The 18,260-nt window shown below is 32.1% G+C and overlaps 1 protein-coding gene across 1 annotated transcript; it reads right to left on the minus strand.

Moving 5' to 3' along the window:
* Positions 1-99: 99 nt before the first annotated feature.
* Positions 100-6,033, minus strand: LOC114383677 (two-component response regulator ARR12-like). The gene is made up of 6 exons (XM_028343401.1): positions 5,446-6,033; positions 4,610-4,762; positions 3,569-3,967; positions 2,856-2,932; positions 1,612-2,769; positions 100-407 (listed from the first exon to the last, which is right to left on the minus strand). The coding sequence occupies exons 1-6, from the start codon at positions 5,579-5,581 to the stop codon at positions 333-335; spliced, it is 1,998 nt and encodes a 665-aa protein (XP_028199202.1). The 5' UTR covers positions 5,582-6,033; the 3' UTR covers positions 100-332.
* Positions 6,034-18,260: the final 12,227 nt, after the last annotated feature.

Consider the following 18,260-nt stretch of genomic DNA (forward strand, 5'->3'; position numbering starts at 1 on the left):
CCATTATTTGCATTCATAAAGGGAAGACCCCGAGTTTATTGTCACTAAAGTTATTTTATTCTTGCCTATGGACCACTAACAAATTGCTAGAAAAGCATGTCTACACAAAACTAAACATGGTTTACTCCATAATGCGCTAGAGGGCCCGTCCATGCATAAACAACGCAATTTTCACAAATTGAGAAAGCCCTTGCTGAAAGTAATACCCAAGCCTAGAAAAATACTACCAAGAAGACAAAACTGGGAAAAGTGGTAAACCAAGACCTGTGACACGCTACAAAATTCATCAACAAAGCATGACATGATGGTTAAATATACTGCCAAAATTCGTGTCACATGGATGTTCCGGCCGGGTAATTATTGTTGCATAAGTATGACCCGTCCAAGAATTTCACCTTGTCTTGTTTCTGCATCACATGACAATGTTATTATTATTAGATGGTCATGGTGCAAAATGCAAAAAAGGATCAACGAAGAAAGTATTGGATCACAAGTTAAATAGTAAAACAGCTTTGAAGGTCAGTCTAATAGTTTTACAAATCATAGATAGACAAGCATTTATGTAACATCGTCAAGAAGACAAGTTTATACAGAAAATAGTGAAAACAGAAAATAAAAACAAGAACAATTATCCCTTGTATCAGTATGTATATAAACTTCTTAAAAATAAAAGAACAAGGTGAAATTTTTGTAACTGAGAATTAACACACAGGACATTCTTAAACAAACAAGCTCTAAGGTTCTTCCTTCTAATTGTTTTCAATAAAAATTATTCATGTCAAAAGGTGATGTTAGTCTAAAGTACCAGCATTTTTAGCATGAAAACTTTAAGAGTTATACCCAGTAACAGTTCAACATTGAACCAATCATCTTCAGTTTAACATAGCAGCTCATGATCAAGTTAATTAAGCATAGCATCTTTGATGTACGTATAAAAATACATATCATCTCACTGAACACAAAATTCCTCCAATTCTGTTTAGTTCTGAGGTAGCTAGAAGGGAAATTGAACAGATAGATTTATATCCATCATGCCACTAATGTCTCATAGCATAAGGGAAATATGAACGAACTTATGGAACTAATATCCACAGGTGTTCTTATCTGATGCATAAAATATTCAATGTCTATATTGTCATCAATCAACCAATGGTTAAACAAAACATTACATTTTGACATGGATGTGGACCAACTCAATTAGCCGTAATGGCAACCAATAATACTTGTAGCTTTACCTTTAATTCAACTAATTACTGAATACTCAATCAGAAAATAACAAGAGTTTAGCAGGCCCTCCATACAGAGTATGTTGCCTATTTATAACAGTAGTGTATACATTGATAAGAATGATGTATAAAGTTTTAAAACTTTAATGGTATTAGACTATTAGTTAATAATATGGTCAAATAAATAACTTTCTATTATCTTCTCCATGATGGTATCAACCTAATCAAAAGGTCTACACGTGTTTTAATCAATACGCAAACAAGAGTTGAGAAAATTCTGTAATCACATAGAAACAGAAACTCCAGAACAGATGCATAAATAGGTAAACTGATCAGATTTTTAAAACAGTAATGCAGAAATATCAAATTGCATAAATTTGAATACCTGTTTCATCATTGAACTGGCAAAGTCTTCCAATGAACCAAGATTATTAGTGGCACTACTGTTTTGAGACTTCTGCCGGTTCATGATGTACCCATATTGTTGTTTCAATGAGTTTTCTTCACTCAATCCCATAATTCCATCATGCTTCATCTGTAAGGGATTACAGAAATTGAAGTCCAGATTTCTATTATAGTTTGAGTTGATAGAAGTATGGCCTTCTGGATCAATCAGAGTGTCTATTGAATTACCAATAACATTTGCATCGTAATTACTATCATGATTATTGTCATCCCAGCCTTGAAATGGCACATTATTGCTCATTTGTCCCAAGTTATTTGTAAAAATGAGTCCTTGAGAGTGCATATCTGTCGGTGAATCATGGGATTGATTAAACAGTGAAGTAATGGATGATTGACCACTCAGATTCCCCCCTTGCAAAGTTTCACTTGGAGGGTAAGAATTTGTCCCAGATGACTGCATAGGACTTGACCAAATATCACTACACCTACCATGATCCAACAAAGGGAGAGAAAATTGGGAATGCTGAGAGGCTACTGAAGTTAAATTCTCATATACTCCGCCCCCTTGTGTGTTTTCACTATCTGCTTTCAATACCAAGTCATTGTTTGAGATGTCCAAAACCGGAGAGGGTGAGCAACCAATTGTTACTTTTTGTGTTTGATCTGAGAGTTTCTTTGACACGCCAAAAGTTGGTCTATCATCAATTAGGGAGGACATGTTTTGAATAGGACCAACACTAACACCCTTATTATGTTGCAATTGATCAAGGCCTATAGACATTGGCATTCCCTGGATACCATTTTGATTACCACAAGCTATGGCTGATTGGAACTTAAGTGGATCATTTATGGATTTGTTTAAATTTTGTGCATGACTCAACTGAAGAGCTTCTGAAGAAGATATCCCATGCATATTCAGACCAACAGAAGCATTCAATCTACCAATCATTCCACCAGGTGGAAAGGGTCTGAAAGCATTGTTATGAAACTGTTGAGGACCAGTCAATGTCTGCATATGTCCAACCCCACTCAGAGAACCCATTCTCAAATAAGATGAATCTGCAGTGCCTAAGGCTGCCACCAGATTAGCCTGTCGGTTCGCCACACAGCTAATTCTTTTCAGATAAAGCCTATATTTCTGCAACCATTGCAAACACAGTGACATTCCCTAATTGAAAGGGCTCATGTTACATTAAAATAATGAAGACAAGTAGAGAAAAATACCTGGAGGTGGCTGGCCACATTCTCCCTTGTAAGCTTTTCAACATTCATCAAGTCAAGAATCTTTTTAGGTACAGCCTCTGCAAGCAAAATAATTAACACTATCATATCATGAGTCACATAATTTAGTATTGGAACACTCTGGCAAGGTGTAAAATATAAGTAATTATCATTGTATTATATTTTCCCCCAAGGGCACCTATGCTAAGAGTTCAAATTAATTCTTGATAAAATTTTCATTTCATATCATAAGAAACTCAACATTGGATTGCTATCATCCACCCAAATATTCATAAAAAACTTGTTAAAAAAGATAAAGGAAACAACTAGTGATTAACCTCTTGTAGCAATTGATCAGAAATAGAGCAAATTACACTAACACCTCTTGTTTCATCAAATTTCACATGCAATAACAAGAATATTTCTAGTGGAACATCTTTCACAATCCCTGGAGAGATAGTTCACTAAAAGACCGAATACCTCTTCTTTTTTAACTTTACAATAACCCCCTTACAGGGATTCATAGTGTGATGCACTTCTTCAATGATAGGTGCATCAATGTATTATATTTGAAACAATTAAGGGGGTTACTGTAGGAGGGAAAAGGAAGAAATATCGTGTGAATTTCAAAGAAACCGTACGAGGTGTCAGTATAATTTGTTCTAAGAAATATGATAACACTTGTTTTGCAATAATAGATAGATTGAAGAACATACTGTCAATGCCTAGTTGATTAACAGCAGAAACAAACTTGCGGTGCAGCTCCACAGACCAAACAACTCGAGGCTTCTTCAGAGTTGATGAGTCCTCATTGTCATGGCCATCCTCGTTCTCCTCCTCATCATCTTCATCCTGATCTTTCCTCTTTTTGGAAGGCTTTCCATTTTGATCTGAATTTCCTGTTCCTGCTGACACTCTTCCATTGCCATTATCAGCATTAGGTTTGTCATGGTCACTGGTTTTGTTCCGCTCCTTTGAATCGATCTTCTTCCTCCTGATTACATGCTGCCAAATGTTCTGTAGCTCCTCAATTCTAACAGGTTTCAGAAGATAATCACAAGCTCCATGTGTAATTCCCTTCATCACCATCTTAGGGTCATCATTTACAGACAACACTGAAATCAAACATTTAACAATGTCAAGGGTTCATTAAACCACTAAATGAAGCTGCAACACATAATCAAAAGAAAATCTTCCTAAGATCACTTTACATTTGTCTACCAAAGTTTCATATTTATCATTCGATTCTGAAAATAGTTGTTAGAATCGCATGATTTATTGTAGGCTAAAAATTTGTAGCATGTGCTGAATTGCAAAAGACTTTTAATTGTGTGATAGTCAAATACATGAATGACTTTAAATACTTGTTAGGCTTTTGGTTTCCATTTGTATACCAAAGTTTCATGTTTATCAATCAGTTGTGACTTGTGAACATAGTTGTTAGAATAGCATGATCGGCTGGCTAAAAATTAGTATCAGTGATAAATTGCAGAAGACTGACTAGGTGCAGTTCCATATCAAACACCTTTTATGCTCTACAAAACTAGACCCAATCCTACAAAATCTTTGGTAGTGATGAAGTAACAATACTTAGTTAAAACATACACAAAGACAATCCAAAAACTAAAACCTCAACACCAGAAAAATATAAGCATAGTAACCGTTTAACTTCATTAGTAATTATGTCATTAATCAATAATGTGGATAAAACTGAGAAAGATGAACTGTAGAAGATTGACTACAAGATCATCACTTACTTATGACTGGTAGGTCCATCTCAAGCCCCACAAGCTCAAGCAGCTTAAATCCATCCATGTCTGGCATGTGGACATCACTGATTACCAGGTCAAACATGGTTTTGTTTTCTCTCAACAACTTCAATGCCGTTATTGCATTTTTAGTAGTGGTTACTGAAAAATCCATAGCCAAAATAAATATCATTCTGAAAGAGCAAAATTGCATACCGCAGATACAACCAGAACACAAAATCTATGTATTGTTCATTAAAAAAATCCAATCAAAGGAAAAGTTTTGCATCCTTCATCCAATGAAACCATGTTTGAGCGGGTCCGAAGGAAGAAAAAATAGAAAATCAGAAAACAAAGAAACAACAGAAAATCAGAAAAAAAAAATAGAAAATTGGGGAGCTTCAAAATGCAAATTCTGTCCAGTCACTAATTTAACTGATCCGAACGTTTCAGAACAGTATCAAAGAAAAATAGAAAAACAAAATATTAATTTAATTGATTGATAAAAACATTGACAGACCAGAAAGTAGAAAAATAGAGTCCGATGGAAAAAGAAGAGTCAACTCTATTGACAATAATTTCACATATCTACAGATAAATATACACATAGACATATACATATTTCCAAAACTTAAGTTATATCCTATGCAAAGATCTCTCAAATGAAAAATCAAATCAACACCCTCAATTTGACAAATTCAAGTTTACAAAACAAAATCCTTCATTATTTCAATAACAATGTCTAGGCCAAGAAAAAGAGCGCAAGATAGAATTCCCATATAGTAATCAATGCAATCAAAAATTCAAAATTCAAAAAACGAAAAGCAAGAGTAGAAGAAGATCACCATGGTATTGACATCTTCTAAGCAGAGTCTCCAGAACCATGAGACATGTTGAGTCATCATCAACAGCAAGAACACGCATTCCAATAGGGAACTGGTCTCTGAGATCATCCATTCTATGATCCTCCACCACGGTCATTTTCTTGCAAAAGGGTCTCGAAGCCAAAAACCCCAGAACAGAATCTATGAAACACGTACAGAACCCCAAGAGAAAGAAAGAAAGAAAAAGAAGATTTTTAAGGAAGAATATCGTTGACAGGGAGAAAAAGTAGGAGTGATGAAGGGAAAGAGAGAACAATTAAAAAAGTTTTTTTTTTTTGTGTTATCTGTTGTGTGACACAGTTGAATGAGAAAGATACAGAATCTTGAACTAAAATGTGTGGTGGTGTGTGTGTACAGTGAAAGTTTGAATTAACAACGTGAAGATTGACCGAATTATTATGGAAGATGGTGATGATGGACCTTCCTTTCTCGTTAGAACAAGAAAATCGCCAATTCAATTCAAAATTTTCCCAGAAAATTTTGACGCGTTGTGTGCACGCGCTCAGAAAAACGGAAACATTATGATTCTTTCCCTTTAGAATTTAGACACCAAATTACAGATATCTTATCTTTATTATCGATTTTTCCTAATTTCTCATTATTTCTCTGTCTGTTATTTACCCAAACTAACTTTCCTTAATTATTTGAGATACATTATAGCATTATCTTGTTGTCCAAGAAACACATTGCACCATATATCCCCTATTATCAAAAACACTTATTAAATCCTTTACTTAAAAAAAAACATTAATTTTTTTAAGAAATCACCCGAAATAGTACCGTAATTTAGTTTGAAATTTATGTTAAGTATTTATAAAGCTATTTTAAGTTATCATCTAGTTATAAATTGTGTAAGATTATTGATTTTAACAATAATAATTACAAATCATATCTAGAAAAAAAATTATATAACATAATAAAAACAATTATTTTAATATTTTATTAATTATTGTATATTTAATATTTAATTTACAAATACTTATAAGCAGGAAAGAAAGCAAGTAGTCACTAAATATATGATGTAGGATTAGGTTACGAAAAACACGCTCCTATCTACCATATAACCAAGACTAAAAATTAATGTAAGAGAAAACATATTGGTTATTTAAGATTGATAGTAAAAATATATAAGTAATAATATTATAATATATAATTATATAATATTAATAGTATAATAATATAATATTACTTAAAATTTTGCATTCTTTCTTTGGATTGATTAGGATCAAAATGTTGACTTGATTAGTTCAAAAATGTCTTTCAAGAAGAATAAAAGAAGGAAATTTCTATGTTTAACCAAAATTATTAAGTGAAGAGAAATATATATATATATATATATATATATATATATATATATATATATATATATATATATATATAGTAACGGCCGCTACTTGTTGTACAATAACTTTTTTTTTCCTCTTTTGCCTATTATTTTTATGTGGTTTCATTGATTGCCAAATTAGTAAGAAAGGGTAAATTAACTGTATTTAATTGACAGAAAATTATGTATTCGTAATCTCTATTAATATTGCACTTTCTATAATTTAGTGTTTATCTTCCATTTTCTTAAATGGCAACAATTAATTGTTTCAAATTACGGATTTATAATTTATTTGAGATTTGATGGAAATCATCCCAAAGAAGAAAATAAATATTCTTTTTCACCATAATGCTTTCTTTTTGTTTCCAAAAAAACAATGGAAGACGAATCCGAAACTTAAGAATGTTATGTTTAAAGGATCAGAACTAATTAATTTGGAATATTAAATTCAATTTCTAATTAGAGATTATAGAACTAGATAGCTATATACTAATATGTATTTTTTTAATATAAATGTAGCCATAAATAAATTTGTATATTATTAAGTGAAATGACATGAAATAAATACTTTATTCTTGATCCATTCAAATGTTTGTTGATACAAAATAAAAACATTTTACTCCTTAAAGTATTTATTAATTTATTTATTTCTTCAATATGAAAATTTATTTATTTCTTGAAGGTTCTTTTCTTTTCATTACATATTATCACTTAACCTTTTTAATTAAATCCAGAAAAATTAACTTCCACAATCTGAAAATTAAAATTCAAGATGATCAAGTGATAAATAAAAATATATATGTGATTAATTAGTTAAATATACAAACAAATATTTCCATAATAATTTAATGTCTTGTAATGTATGTTGGTGCTTTATGTTCTATTATATGCACTAGGGGATGCACCTTATATGATGTGGGGGAATTGCATCCACCAGATTTTTTTATTTGTTAATATATATAAAAAAACAATTGTCCTTATAAAAAATTATATATTGTTCTCATATTTAACCTAAATCCCAAATAAACATAAGACATTCAATACAAAAATTATATACTAAAAACTCAAACCATTTATCTCAATTATCGTTATTGTTATATTAACAAAAAAATTCACACAGTGCATAAAACACACTGTTTCATGTAACATTCCAAAATAATATAATAATTAGTTAAATAAAGATTATCTAAATATATCTTTTAGTACAGAAAAAGATAGATTAAATTGTTTTAATATATTAGATTGTTGTATTTTTTAAAATATATTAGTATAATAATATATTAGATTGGATAAAGATAATAAAAATAATAGATAAAGAAAGATTTGTTAAACAAATCTCAAAAGATATAATTTCAAAGTGCACATAACGCTTACATAAGGATAGACAATTCTTTTTCCTAGAATCACACAAACAAACAATCTCCCTTGACATTAGTGGGTTGTTAAAGGATTGAGAAGAAAGGAAAAAGCGAAGAAATTCTATTGAGACAAAGATAATGAGGAACTCAAATTACTTGCATCAAGAGGTGAGTAAAACACGTACCTTTTAAAAATTTCCATGGTATAATTCTTTTAGGAACATTTTTCTTTTACTGAATTCTTGATATAAAGAAATCAGGATTAATGATGTTTTAGTGTTAGTTATTTTAATGAAGGGTATTACATTTCACACACTAAATTAGTAACTTATCGCACATGTTTGATTATAATGTGAATCTTCCCTCACTCCTTCTAACCCTCTCATCTTCTGAGCCCCTCAATTCTCAGAATGGCCAAACACCACTGTCTCTCACCTTAAATCACTTTGTCACTCACTTAAATTTTTTCATTCAATTTTTGTACATCTAATTAGATTTAATTCCTAAACTTATTCAGTTATTCATGTTCACAGAATCATAGTGGTCTTACTCACAGATAGGGGTGGGAATAGGCCAGGCCGGCCTACAGGGGCCTATGACCTGACTTACATAAAGTATGACCTGAACTGGCCTATTTAATTAAAAGGTTAGGCTCAGGCTTTTTAAAAAGCCTATTAAATTAAATAGACCAGACTTAGGCTTATTAAAAAGCCTTATATGTCTGATAGGCCGGTATATATATATATATATATATATATATATATATATATATATATATATATATATATATATATATATATATATATATATATATATATATATATATATATATACTTATATTATTTTTTGGGCACAATTAATTTTTTTAAAACTATCAAACTTTGATTACACATTACTGCTCCATAACTTCTATTCCTATAATCAAGTAAGACTTTAATTACAATTTAGGTGTGAGTATGTGCCCCTTTATATTTCTCATTATTTTTATTGGCTTTCCTATTTCTATTAACGTTTCCTTTTCCTTTAACTTTCCTATTACATGTCTACTCCAGAGCAAAGGGATATCAAAGATTTAATGTAAAGAAGATTTTTAAAAAGGCTATCAGGCTAGGTTAGGCTTTTAAAAAGACCAGGCCGAGCCAAAATAAAAGCCTTTGATAGGCTATAGGCCAGACTCAAGCCTCAAAAATTCATCGTAGGCTAGGCTCAGGCCTTTCAAAGCCTGACCTGACCTGGCCTATTCCCATCCCTACTCATAGATGTGTGTATCGTGTGCATTAAAAGCATTGTGGAGTTACAGTTTTTGCGAAATTACGGTAAGACTTTTATCAAAAAAATAATCTTTTACGCTTTTCAAATTTTTAATATAAATTATTAATGAGGCTTAACATAATGTAGGGGCTTTTATTTGTAATCAATAGGGAGATTATGTTTATTTTGTTCTTTTTTTTTACCATAATTAGCTTTACTTTTTTCTTTTGTAGTGTGCTAAACATAAAGAAATTTTTAGAAAGGGATTCCACAACACCATTAATAGAGTCATCTGCGAAAAAATAATTCTTAGAATTTTTTTAAAAGGGATTCTACAACACCATTAGAGTCATTTTGCATTTGATAAGAAAAAATTGATTTGTTTGGCTAAATTTTATACATCAGAATTTTCTTGTGTGGAACTATGGGACCTGAAAGTCAACTTGAAACTTTTATAAGAGATGTTCTATCTAATGAATAATTTTTAAAGTTAAAAGGGATTGTTGATCTTTCTCAATTGTTAGTGAAAACTAAGAAGCATATTGTGTATCCAGTGGTATACTTGCTTGTGAAGTTAGCTTTGATTTTGCTTGTGGCAACTGCAATAGCTCAAAGATGTTTCTCTACAATGAATTTCGTGAAGAATAGAATGCATATTCGCATGGAAGATAAATGGTTGAATGATTTGTTAGAGATAAGAGGAGCAACATGAAGACTAAGCTTTGGAGCTTGAAGAAGTTTTATCTTTTTACATGCCCAACTCTTTGAGTGACATTTGTATTGGTTGTTGCATCTAAATCACTATCTTTTCATATGCACATCATGCATCATCACGTAGAGGTAAAAAGATTGTTTCTAAAGTTAGAAACTTCTTCAGTGCATAAAACTCTCTGTTTTAATCAATTACAAGGTTGATCGTAATCAATTACACAAGTGTTTGTAGCTTGTAGAAAGATTCTAGTTTCGATTTAATCGATTACCAGTTAACCGTAATTGATTACACAGTTCAGTTGAAACCATGTCTGGTTTTTCATGAGTCTCTGCTTTAATCGATAACTTTGTTCTTAAAGTTTTTCCCAGAAGTGATCAAGAACACTTTAATCGATTACATCAGAAATCTAATCAATTACATTGCTCTTGAAAGTTTTCTAGATGTTGGGAAGAACACTTTAATCAATTGAAATGATAATATAATCGATTACTTTTTCAAAATAATCAATTACATTGGATATTTAATCAATTACAGGTGGTTATAATTATTTTCTCTATAAATAACCACCTTGTGTTCTCAGTTTTATGAAGAAAACACATAGAAGAAAAAGTGCTTAGAATAAGTATGTGACTCACAACTTCCAAACTTTGTTTTTTCTGAAGCTCTCATGGTAAAAAGTGAGTTGTGAATTTCTTGTGAGATCAAGAAGAGACTCATTCTCTCAAGCAAAGGTTCCTGCATGTGATTAATCAGGTTGTGTCTTTTTTTTACTCAAGTTTGTCATGTGTTACATGTTGTTTGCATATGCATGAATTTCTAAAGGCATGCTAGAGTATGTTTTTCTATTTTGGGCTAAGGGTAAGTTTCTCTTATGGTCTTATTCACAAAGAACCCTAGGGTTGGGTACCTTAATCTCTTTTTCTCGGGTAAGAACTAAGATTGATTGTGATTGCTTGTAAGAATTCTATATGCATAGTGAAAATCTAATTCGGTTTGGATTAGATAACTGGAGTAGCTCCCCTAGAGATAGAGATAGAGAGTGAACCATCATAAAAATTAGGATATATCTTCTCTTCTTTCTTTCTCATTGTATTCTTGATCAATTTGTTGAAGGTTAAAGAAAATATCTTTTTGAATAAAAACTTTAACAAAATTATTTTGTGTTTAGAGCGGTTGATTAAATATTGGTTTTAACAAAAGTTTGTGATACGATCCTTGTGGAAAAGAAAGTTTTTCAAAACTCTTTCTTTTATTTGATTTAGAACCGATTCACCTCTTTCTTGGTTGGTGAGTTCCATCATTTTTTTCAATTGGTATCAGAGCTATATCTTGAAAGTTGCTCAAGATCACAGTTTTTCTGAAATGGTCTCTAAACAAATCACTTTCTAAAAGGGTGCATCTCTCAATCGACCTCCATTGTTTAAGGGAGAACATTTTTCGTTTTGGCAAAAAAGAATGGAAATCTTTAATCGGTCAATTGATCCCAGTGCATGGAATGCTATTGTTAAAGGACCTTTTATACCAAATAAAGAAGTGAATGGTGAATTGGTGCCTAAAGAATGGGATGAGATGAAAGATGATGAGAAAAGAAAAGTGCAAGATGATCAAAAAGCTAAAAGCATTTTAACTTTTTTCATACTGCAAGGTGCAAAAGTGAAAAGGAAATATGGAAAATGCTTGATGTCACTCATACAGGCACTACGGATGTAAGAAGACCAAGAAAGCACACTCTCGTATCCAAATATGAAACCTTCCAAATGAAGAATGGAGAAACCATTTCAGAACTTCAAACAAGATTCACCCATATTATGAATCACTTTCTTGGTCTTGGAAAAACATTTGAACATGATGAGCTAAACATCAAAATCCTCAACTGTCTTACAAGAACTTCAGAACCAAAGATCACAACAATCAAGGAATCCATGGACTTAGCATCAATGTTGATGGAAGCTCTCTTCGAAAAATTGCTTGCATATGAACATGAGTTGATTCAACAATCTCATGCAGAAGAAACAGAAAATAAAAGAAAATGAATTGCATTCAAAGTTAGTTCTTCAAAGGAAGATTGCAAAGAAAGTTCTAGTGATGACGAAGATGCAAAGAATTTAAGCCTAATGATGAAGAAGTTTGGAAAATTTCTCAAAAGATCCAAAGACATAAAATTCGCTAAACCTTCAAAGAAGATAGAAAGCAACAACAACACCTTCACATGCCTCGAATGTGGAAAGCAAGGTCACATCAAATTTGTGTTCTTGATGGTAGATTTGATGGATGACTCCTCGACCATTGAAGAAACTGAGGTAAATTATGAATTTGAAGAAGTTCTGGAAGCATTTAATGAAATGCACGAAGAAGCGCAAAGACTTGTTGTTTCGAACAATAAGTTGAGAAGCGATCTAAAATTGCATATCACCAAATTGACTTCAACACAAAGTGAACTAGATAAATTGAGACAAGAAAATGAAAAACTTGTTTCAAGCTATAAAGCCATTGGTTGTGTTTGTGCTTATACTTCTCTTAATATGGATGATTACAAATCTTTGCAAATTGAGTTTGAACAGTTCAAAAAGGATCACTATGAAGAACGTATAAAGTTGAAAATTGAGCTTTCCTATCTTAAAGATCTTTTTAAAAAATGAACAAAGGAAAGAGTGATCTTAGTCACTTGCTTAGTGTGAGAAAACATATTACTGATAAGACTGGTTTGGGGTATAACAAGAAAACTAGCTTTTCTAAGAAAACCAAGTTTGCATCCTCCAAAAGGGTGAATCCAAACAAAGTCTCCAAAAAGAAAAACATGGTGCATTATAAGCCTAAAGCAAAGACTTTGTCATTATTGCATGAAAAAAGGACACACATCTTATAAATGCTATGTTAGGAGATTTGATGTTCCTAGAGGTAAATGATTTTGGATTCCTAAAGATTTAATGGTGGAAAATAACCCCATTGGAACCAACCTCAATTGGGTACCACCTTTCTCTAATTTATTTTGTCTTATTGGTGTGCTTAAAAGCAAGAGACTCACTATGGTACTTGGATACTGGTTGCTCTAGGCACATGATGGGTGACAAGTCCTGACTTACTGAATTTGTGTCAAAGGAAGGAGGATATGTCACTTTTGGAGAAAACAATAAATGAAGAATTATGGGAGAAAGAAACATTGGAAATTAGCACAAAACTCAAATAAAAAATGTTTTATATGTTAATGGACTTAAGCACGATCTCTTGAGCATAAGTCAACTATTTGAAAAAGGCTTCAAAAATGAATTCAACAAGAATTCTCATGTCATTTGTGAAGCTATAACTAGTGAGGTTGTTCAAATAGGTAAAAGACTAGGTAACATCTATATGTTGAATATTGAACATGCATCATTTCATGAACTTAGTTGCTTGTTAAGTAAGATTGATGATTCTTGGTTATAGTATCGTAGGGCTGCATATATGAACATGCATCATCTCAATCATCTAGTTAAAAAGGACTTAGTGATTGGTATTCCAAAACTCAAGTTTTAGAAAAATAAATTGTGTGAAGCATGTCAAAAAGGGAAACAAGTTAAAAACTCTTTTCAAAGTAAAAATGTTGTTTCTACTTCAAAACTCCTTGAACTACTTCATATAGATTTATTTGGACCTTGCAGAACTATGAGTTTAGGTGGCAACTACTATGGCTTAGTAATTGTAGATGCTTATTCAAGGTTCACTTGGACTTTGTTTCTGAAAACCAAAATGAAGCTTTTGATGCTTTTCGCAAACTTGCCTAGGTTATTCAAGATGAGAAAGGTCTTAATATTGTTTCAGTTAGAAGTGATCATGGAGGTGAATTTCAAAATGAGTATTTTGAAAATTTTTGTGAAGAAAATGGAATTCACTACAATTTTTCCACCCCAAGAACACCTCAACAAAATGGTGTTGTGGGAAAGAAAAATAGATCCCTTGAAGAAGGAGTTAGAATTCTTCTAAATGAAACAAAACTACCAAAGTATTTTTGGGCTGATGTTGTGAGTACTAGTTGTTATACTTTAAACAGGGTTCTTATAGACCTATTCTACAGAAAAATCCTTATGAGCTTTACAAAGGAAGAAAACCAAATGAATCTCATTTAAGGATTTTTGGATGTAAATGTTTTGTTTCAAACAATGGAAAAGAATCTCTTTGCAAATTTGATGCAAAAGCCGATGAGGCTATTTTTCTTGGTTATTCATTGCAAAGCAAAGCATATAGAGTGTTTAATAGGAGAACTTTGTGTGTGGAAGAATCTATACATGTTGTGTGTGATGAAACTAACTCTATTGTTCAAGAAAATTCTTTGGAAGATGAAGATGTAGGTTTTGAGGATAAGGATACTGCACTTGAAGATGAAACCAAAGTTGAAGAGCTTGAACAAAGCAAAGAGATCACTGCCACACCTCCTAAAGACCTCCCTAGAGAATAAAGAACTCAAAGAGACCTCTCCTTGGACAACATTATTGGCAAAATATAAAAGGGAGTATCTACTCGCTTTAGACTCAAGATTTTATGCAATAACATGACTTTTGTTTCTCAGATTGAACCAAGAAACATAGATGAAGCTTTGTATAATGAGCATTGGTTGCTTGCTATGCTTGAAAAGTTAAATCAATTTAAAAGGAATAAAGTGTGGGATTTAGTTCCTAAATCTACCTCTCTCAATTCAATAGGAGCCAAATGGGTGTTTCAAAAAAACTTAACGAATCAGGCGTCATAGTAAGGAGCAAGACCAGATTGGTTGCAAAAGGATATAACCAAGAGGAAGGCATTGATTATGATGAAACCTATGCACCTGTTGCAAGGTTGGAAGCCATTAGGTTGTTGCTTGCTTTTGCATGTATTATGGATTTCAAGTTATTCCAAATGGATGTGAAGAGTGTTTTTCTCAATGGATACATTGAAGAAGAGATATATGTAGACTAGCCTCTAGTTTTATGCAGATAGAATTTGAGATATCTATGATGGGAAAGTTAAACTTTTTCCTTGGACTTCAAGTCAAGAAAATGGAAAATGAAACCTTACTATGTCAAACAAAATATTGTACAAAACTAATTAAGAATTTCAACATGGAAAAGTTCAAAGAAGCATCAACACCAATGGCAACATCCATTTAATCGATTACTATGTAATTTAATCGAATACTTGCGTGTTTTTTGTGTGTAATTCGTTACATCTCTTCGTCTTCACCTCATCAACTACCATTATTACTGCATTTACTCCTACCACTCATCTCAACCAACCAAAATGCCTCAGCCTTTCTTTATATGCCAACCCAAACCTATCCATAAATCACACCAGCACCTCCTTTAAAACCTCTTATTACCACCCCTCTCTGAACCCAAACATTTTCTGCTCTCAAACCCTCTATCTCTTCTTCAAGATGGTGAGCAATCCTTCAAGAGCACAGAAAAAAGCAAAAACCTCCAAGAGGAAGTAAGGTGAATGCTCACAGGCTGCTCTCAATCATTTGAACACAAGATTCACAGATGAAAGCAAGAAGAATGACTACAAGATGATATATGCTATAAAAAATGTGAGGATCCCCAAGTATTTGGACTTGGAATGGTTCTCTCAACAAGGGTTCAACTTTCCTAATCTGTTGGAAGCACAAGGATTGTTAAAGCTGGTGCAAATGAAAAAAACTTTTTATCCAAAGCTAGTCAAGGTTTTCTCCACTTGTGCACGTGCTGACTTTGAAGGTAACCTCTTCTATACTATAAATGGAGTAGATATGGTCATTGATGCTTTTGTGTGAAAGGAAGTAGTTGGTTTGTGCATAGGTGGAGTCCGCAAGTTCGATGAAACGCCTGATGAGTACAACAAGATGCAATACTATAAGGGAATGCTTCTTGACCCAGCTAGGAACTTGAGGAATCACTTAGGAGTTGGTGGACTGACTATAGAAGACAGTATTTTGGTTTACCTCATTACCTACATTTTCACTCTAAGATCAAGAAATCATGCTCAGGTAATAGATAATGATCTACAAATTGTTTATGGTCTGAAATCAGGTATTAAGATGAACTGGGTACTGTTGATTTAAGACATCATGTTGAAGAGTCATCACCTGGTGGATTATGAATTTCCTTATGTTGTGCTTGCCTCAAGATTCATTGACTACTTCAATGTTGATGTCTCTAATAAGATTGTGGACTTTACCAAAGTGTCTAGTGAGATTATCGAAAGGCATCAAGTAACTTGGAATGAGGTTTGTTGATCATGAATGGATAATGACTGGAGAGCCGGTAGCTAGAAACTTTCACCAGATGGAAGAAGATGTTGAGGCTTAAGCTCCACAAGAGCTTGCACATGAATGGAGTCCTTTTGAGTCACTTATGATTCAAAAGATGAACACTATGTTTCACCTCCATCAAGAGCACTCAGATGAAGTTCATAGTTTGTTGGAGAATATAACTACCCAACTGGAAAACATAGAGACTAGGTTGACCCTTAACAACCTCCTTAACCTTGACGAGGATGAAGCTTAATTGTGTTTTAAGTGCTTGCTTTTGTTGTCTGATTGTCCTTTCCCCGATTATGTTTAATTCTATTTTTGTGTCTCTAATAACTTGTTTTGTGATGTTTGATTAAGTAGTTATGCTTTCTGATAATAGTTGTAATGATTAAGTTGTAATGTTTTTCTATGAATGAAATGCTATGATCTTTTCCCTATTCACATCATATATTTGTCTATTTACTTTATGAGTAGTTGTGACTTTTTGGCCTTGTTATGCCGAAAGGGGGAGAAAGATTGCATTAGGAAGAAGTAGTACATTGCATGCATACATTTGTATAGAACTCTACTTAATGATGATGATGATGATATGATTTAACACTTCTTTTAGTGTTAAAAAACTTTTAGGTTTTTTTAAGAAAAGTCTCTACTCTCAAGACTCTCCAAATGCACTTAAATGGAAATTCAAGTTTGGCATCATCAAAGCCAAAAAGGGGAAGATTGTTAGAGATAGGGGGAGCAACATAAAGACTAAGCTTAGGAGCTTGAAGAAGTTTTGTCTTTTTACATACCCAACTCTTTGAGTGACATTTGTATTGATTGTTGCATCTAAATCTCTATCTTTTCATATGCACATCATGCATCATCATGTAGAGGTAAAAAGATTGTTTCTAAAGTTATCAAGAACACTTTAATCTATTACATCAAAAATCTAATCGATTACATTATTCTTGAAAGTTTTCCAGATGTTGGAAAGATCTCTTTAATCGATTAAAATAATAATATAATCAATTACTTCTTCAAAATAATTGATTACATCAGATATTTAATTGATTACAGACGGTTATAACTGTTTTCTCTATAAATAACCACATTGCATTCTCACTTTTATAAAGAAAAAAGAGAGAAGAAAAAATGTTTAGAATAAGTGTGCGACTCACAACTTCAAAAATGTAAGGGTGATTGATTAAATTTTAGTTTTAACAAAAGTTTGTGATAAGATCCTTAGAAAATAAAGTTTTTCAAAACTCTGTTTTTTTTTTTGTTTGATTTGATTTAGAACCAATTCACCTCCCCCCCCTCCCCTCTTGATTTGTGGGTTTCATCATCTTTTTTCATGATTGTTTGGTTACAAACATAATGAGAGATATATATGTTTTATAGTATTGGTAATGAAAAAATCATAGAACATTTTCAAAGTATGGAAATGCTAGAGGACAATTGTAATTTGTAAAAGCTTAAGTACTTTAGATTTCTTTTATCATGATATTATATACATTGTAGTACCTTATGATATTTTACTTTTATGAAAAATAAAAAAATATTTCTTGTCCCCACTAAGAATTTTTTGGATCTGCCATTGACTATATGGATATGTTAAAAACTATTATACTTGCATAATAATTTCGTTAAAATTATAATTTTTATAATTTTGTAATTAATAAAAAATTAAATTAAATTTTTAGAAAATTATATATAATTTTAATGTAACAATAATTTGAACATGAGTCATATTATATCTGATTTTTCATGGGAGCTAGTTCAATTGGTTGATTAGAGACCAGAGAAAATTGTTCCCATGAGACATGAATATCTATCTCTTCATGAGTAAAAATTCATATATTCCCTGTTACTAATCATCGCCTCACTACTCTCTCATTGTTCCTTCGT

Source organism: Glycine soja, chromosome 14 (genome assembly GCF_004193775.1).
Source record: "Glycine soja cultivar W05 chromosome 14, ASM419377v2, whole genome shotgun sequence".
Classification (NCBI taxonomy): Eukaryota; Viridiplantae; Streptophyta; class Magnoliopsida; order Fabales; family Fabaceae; genus Glycine; species Glycine soja.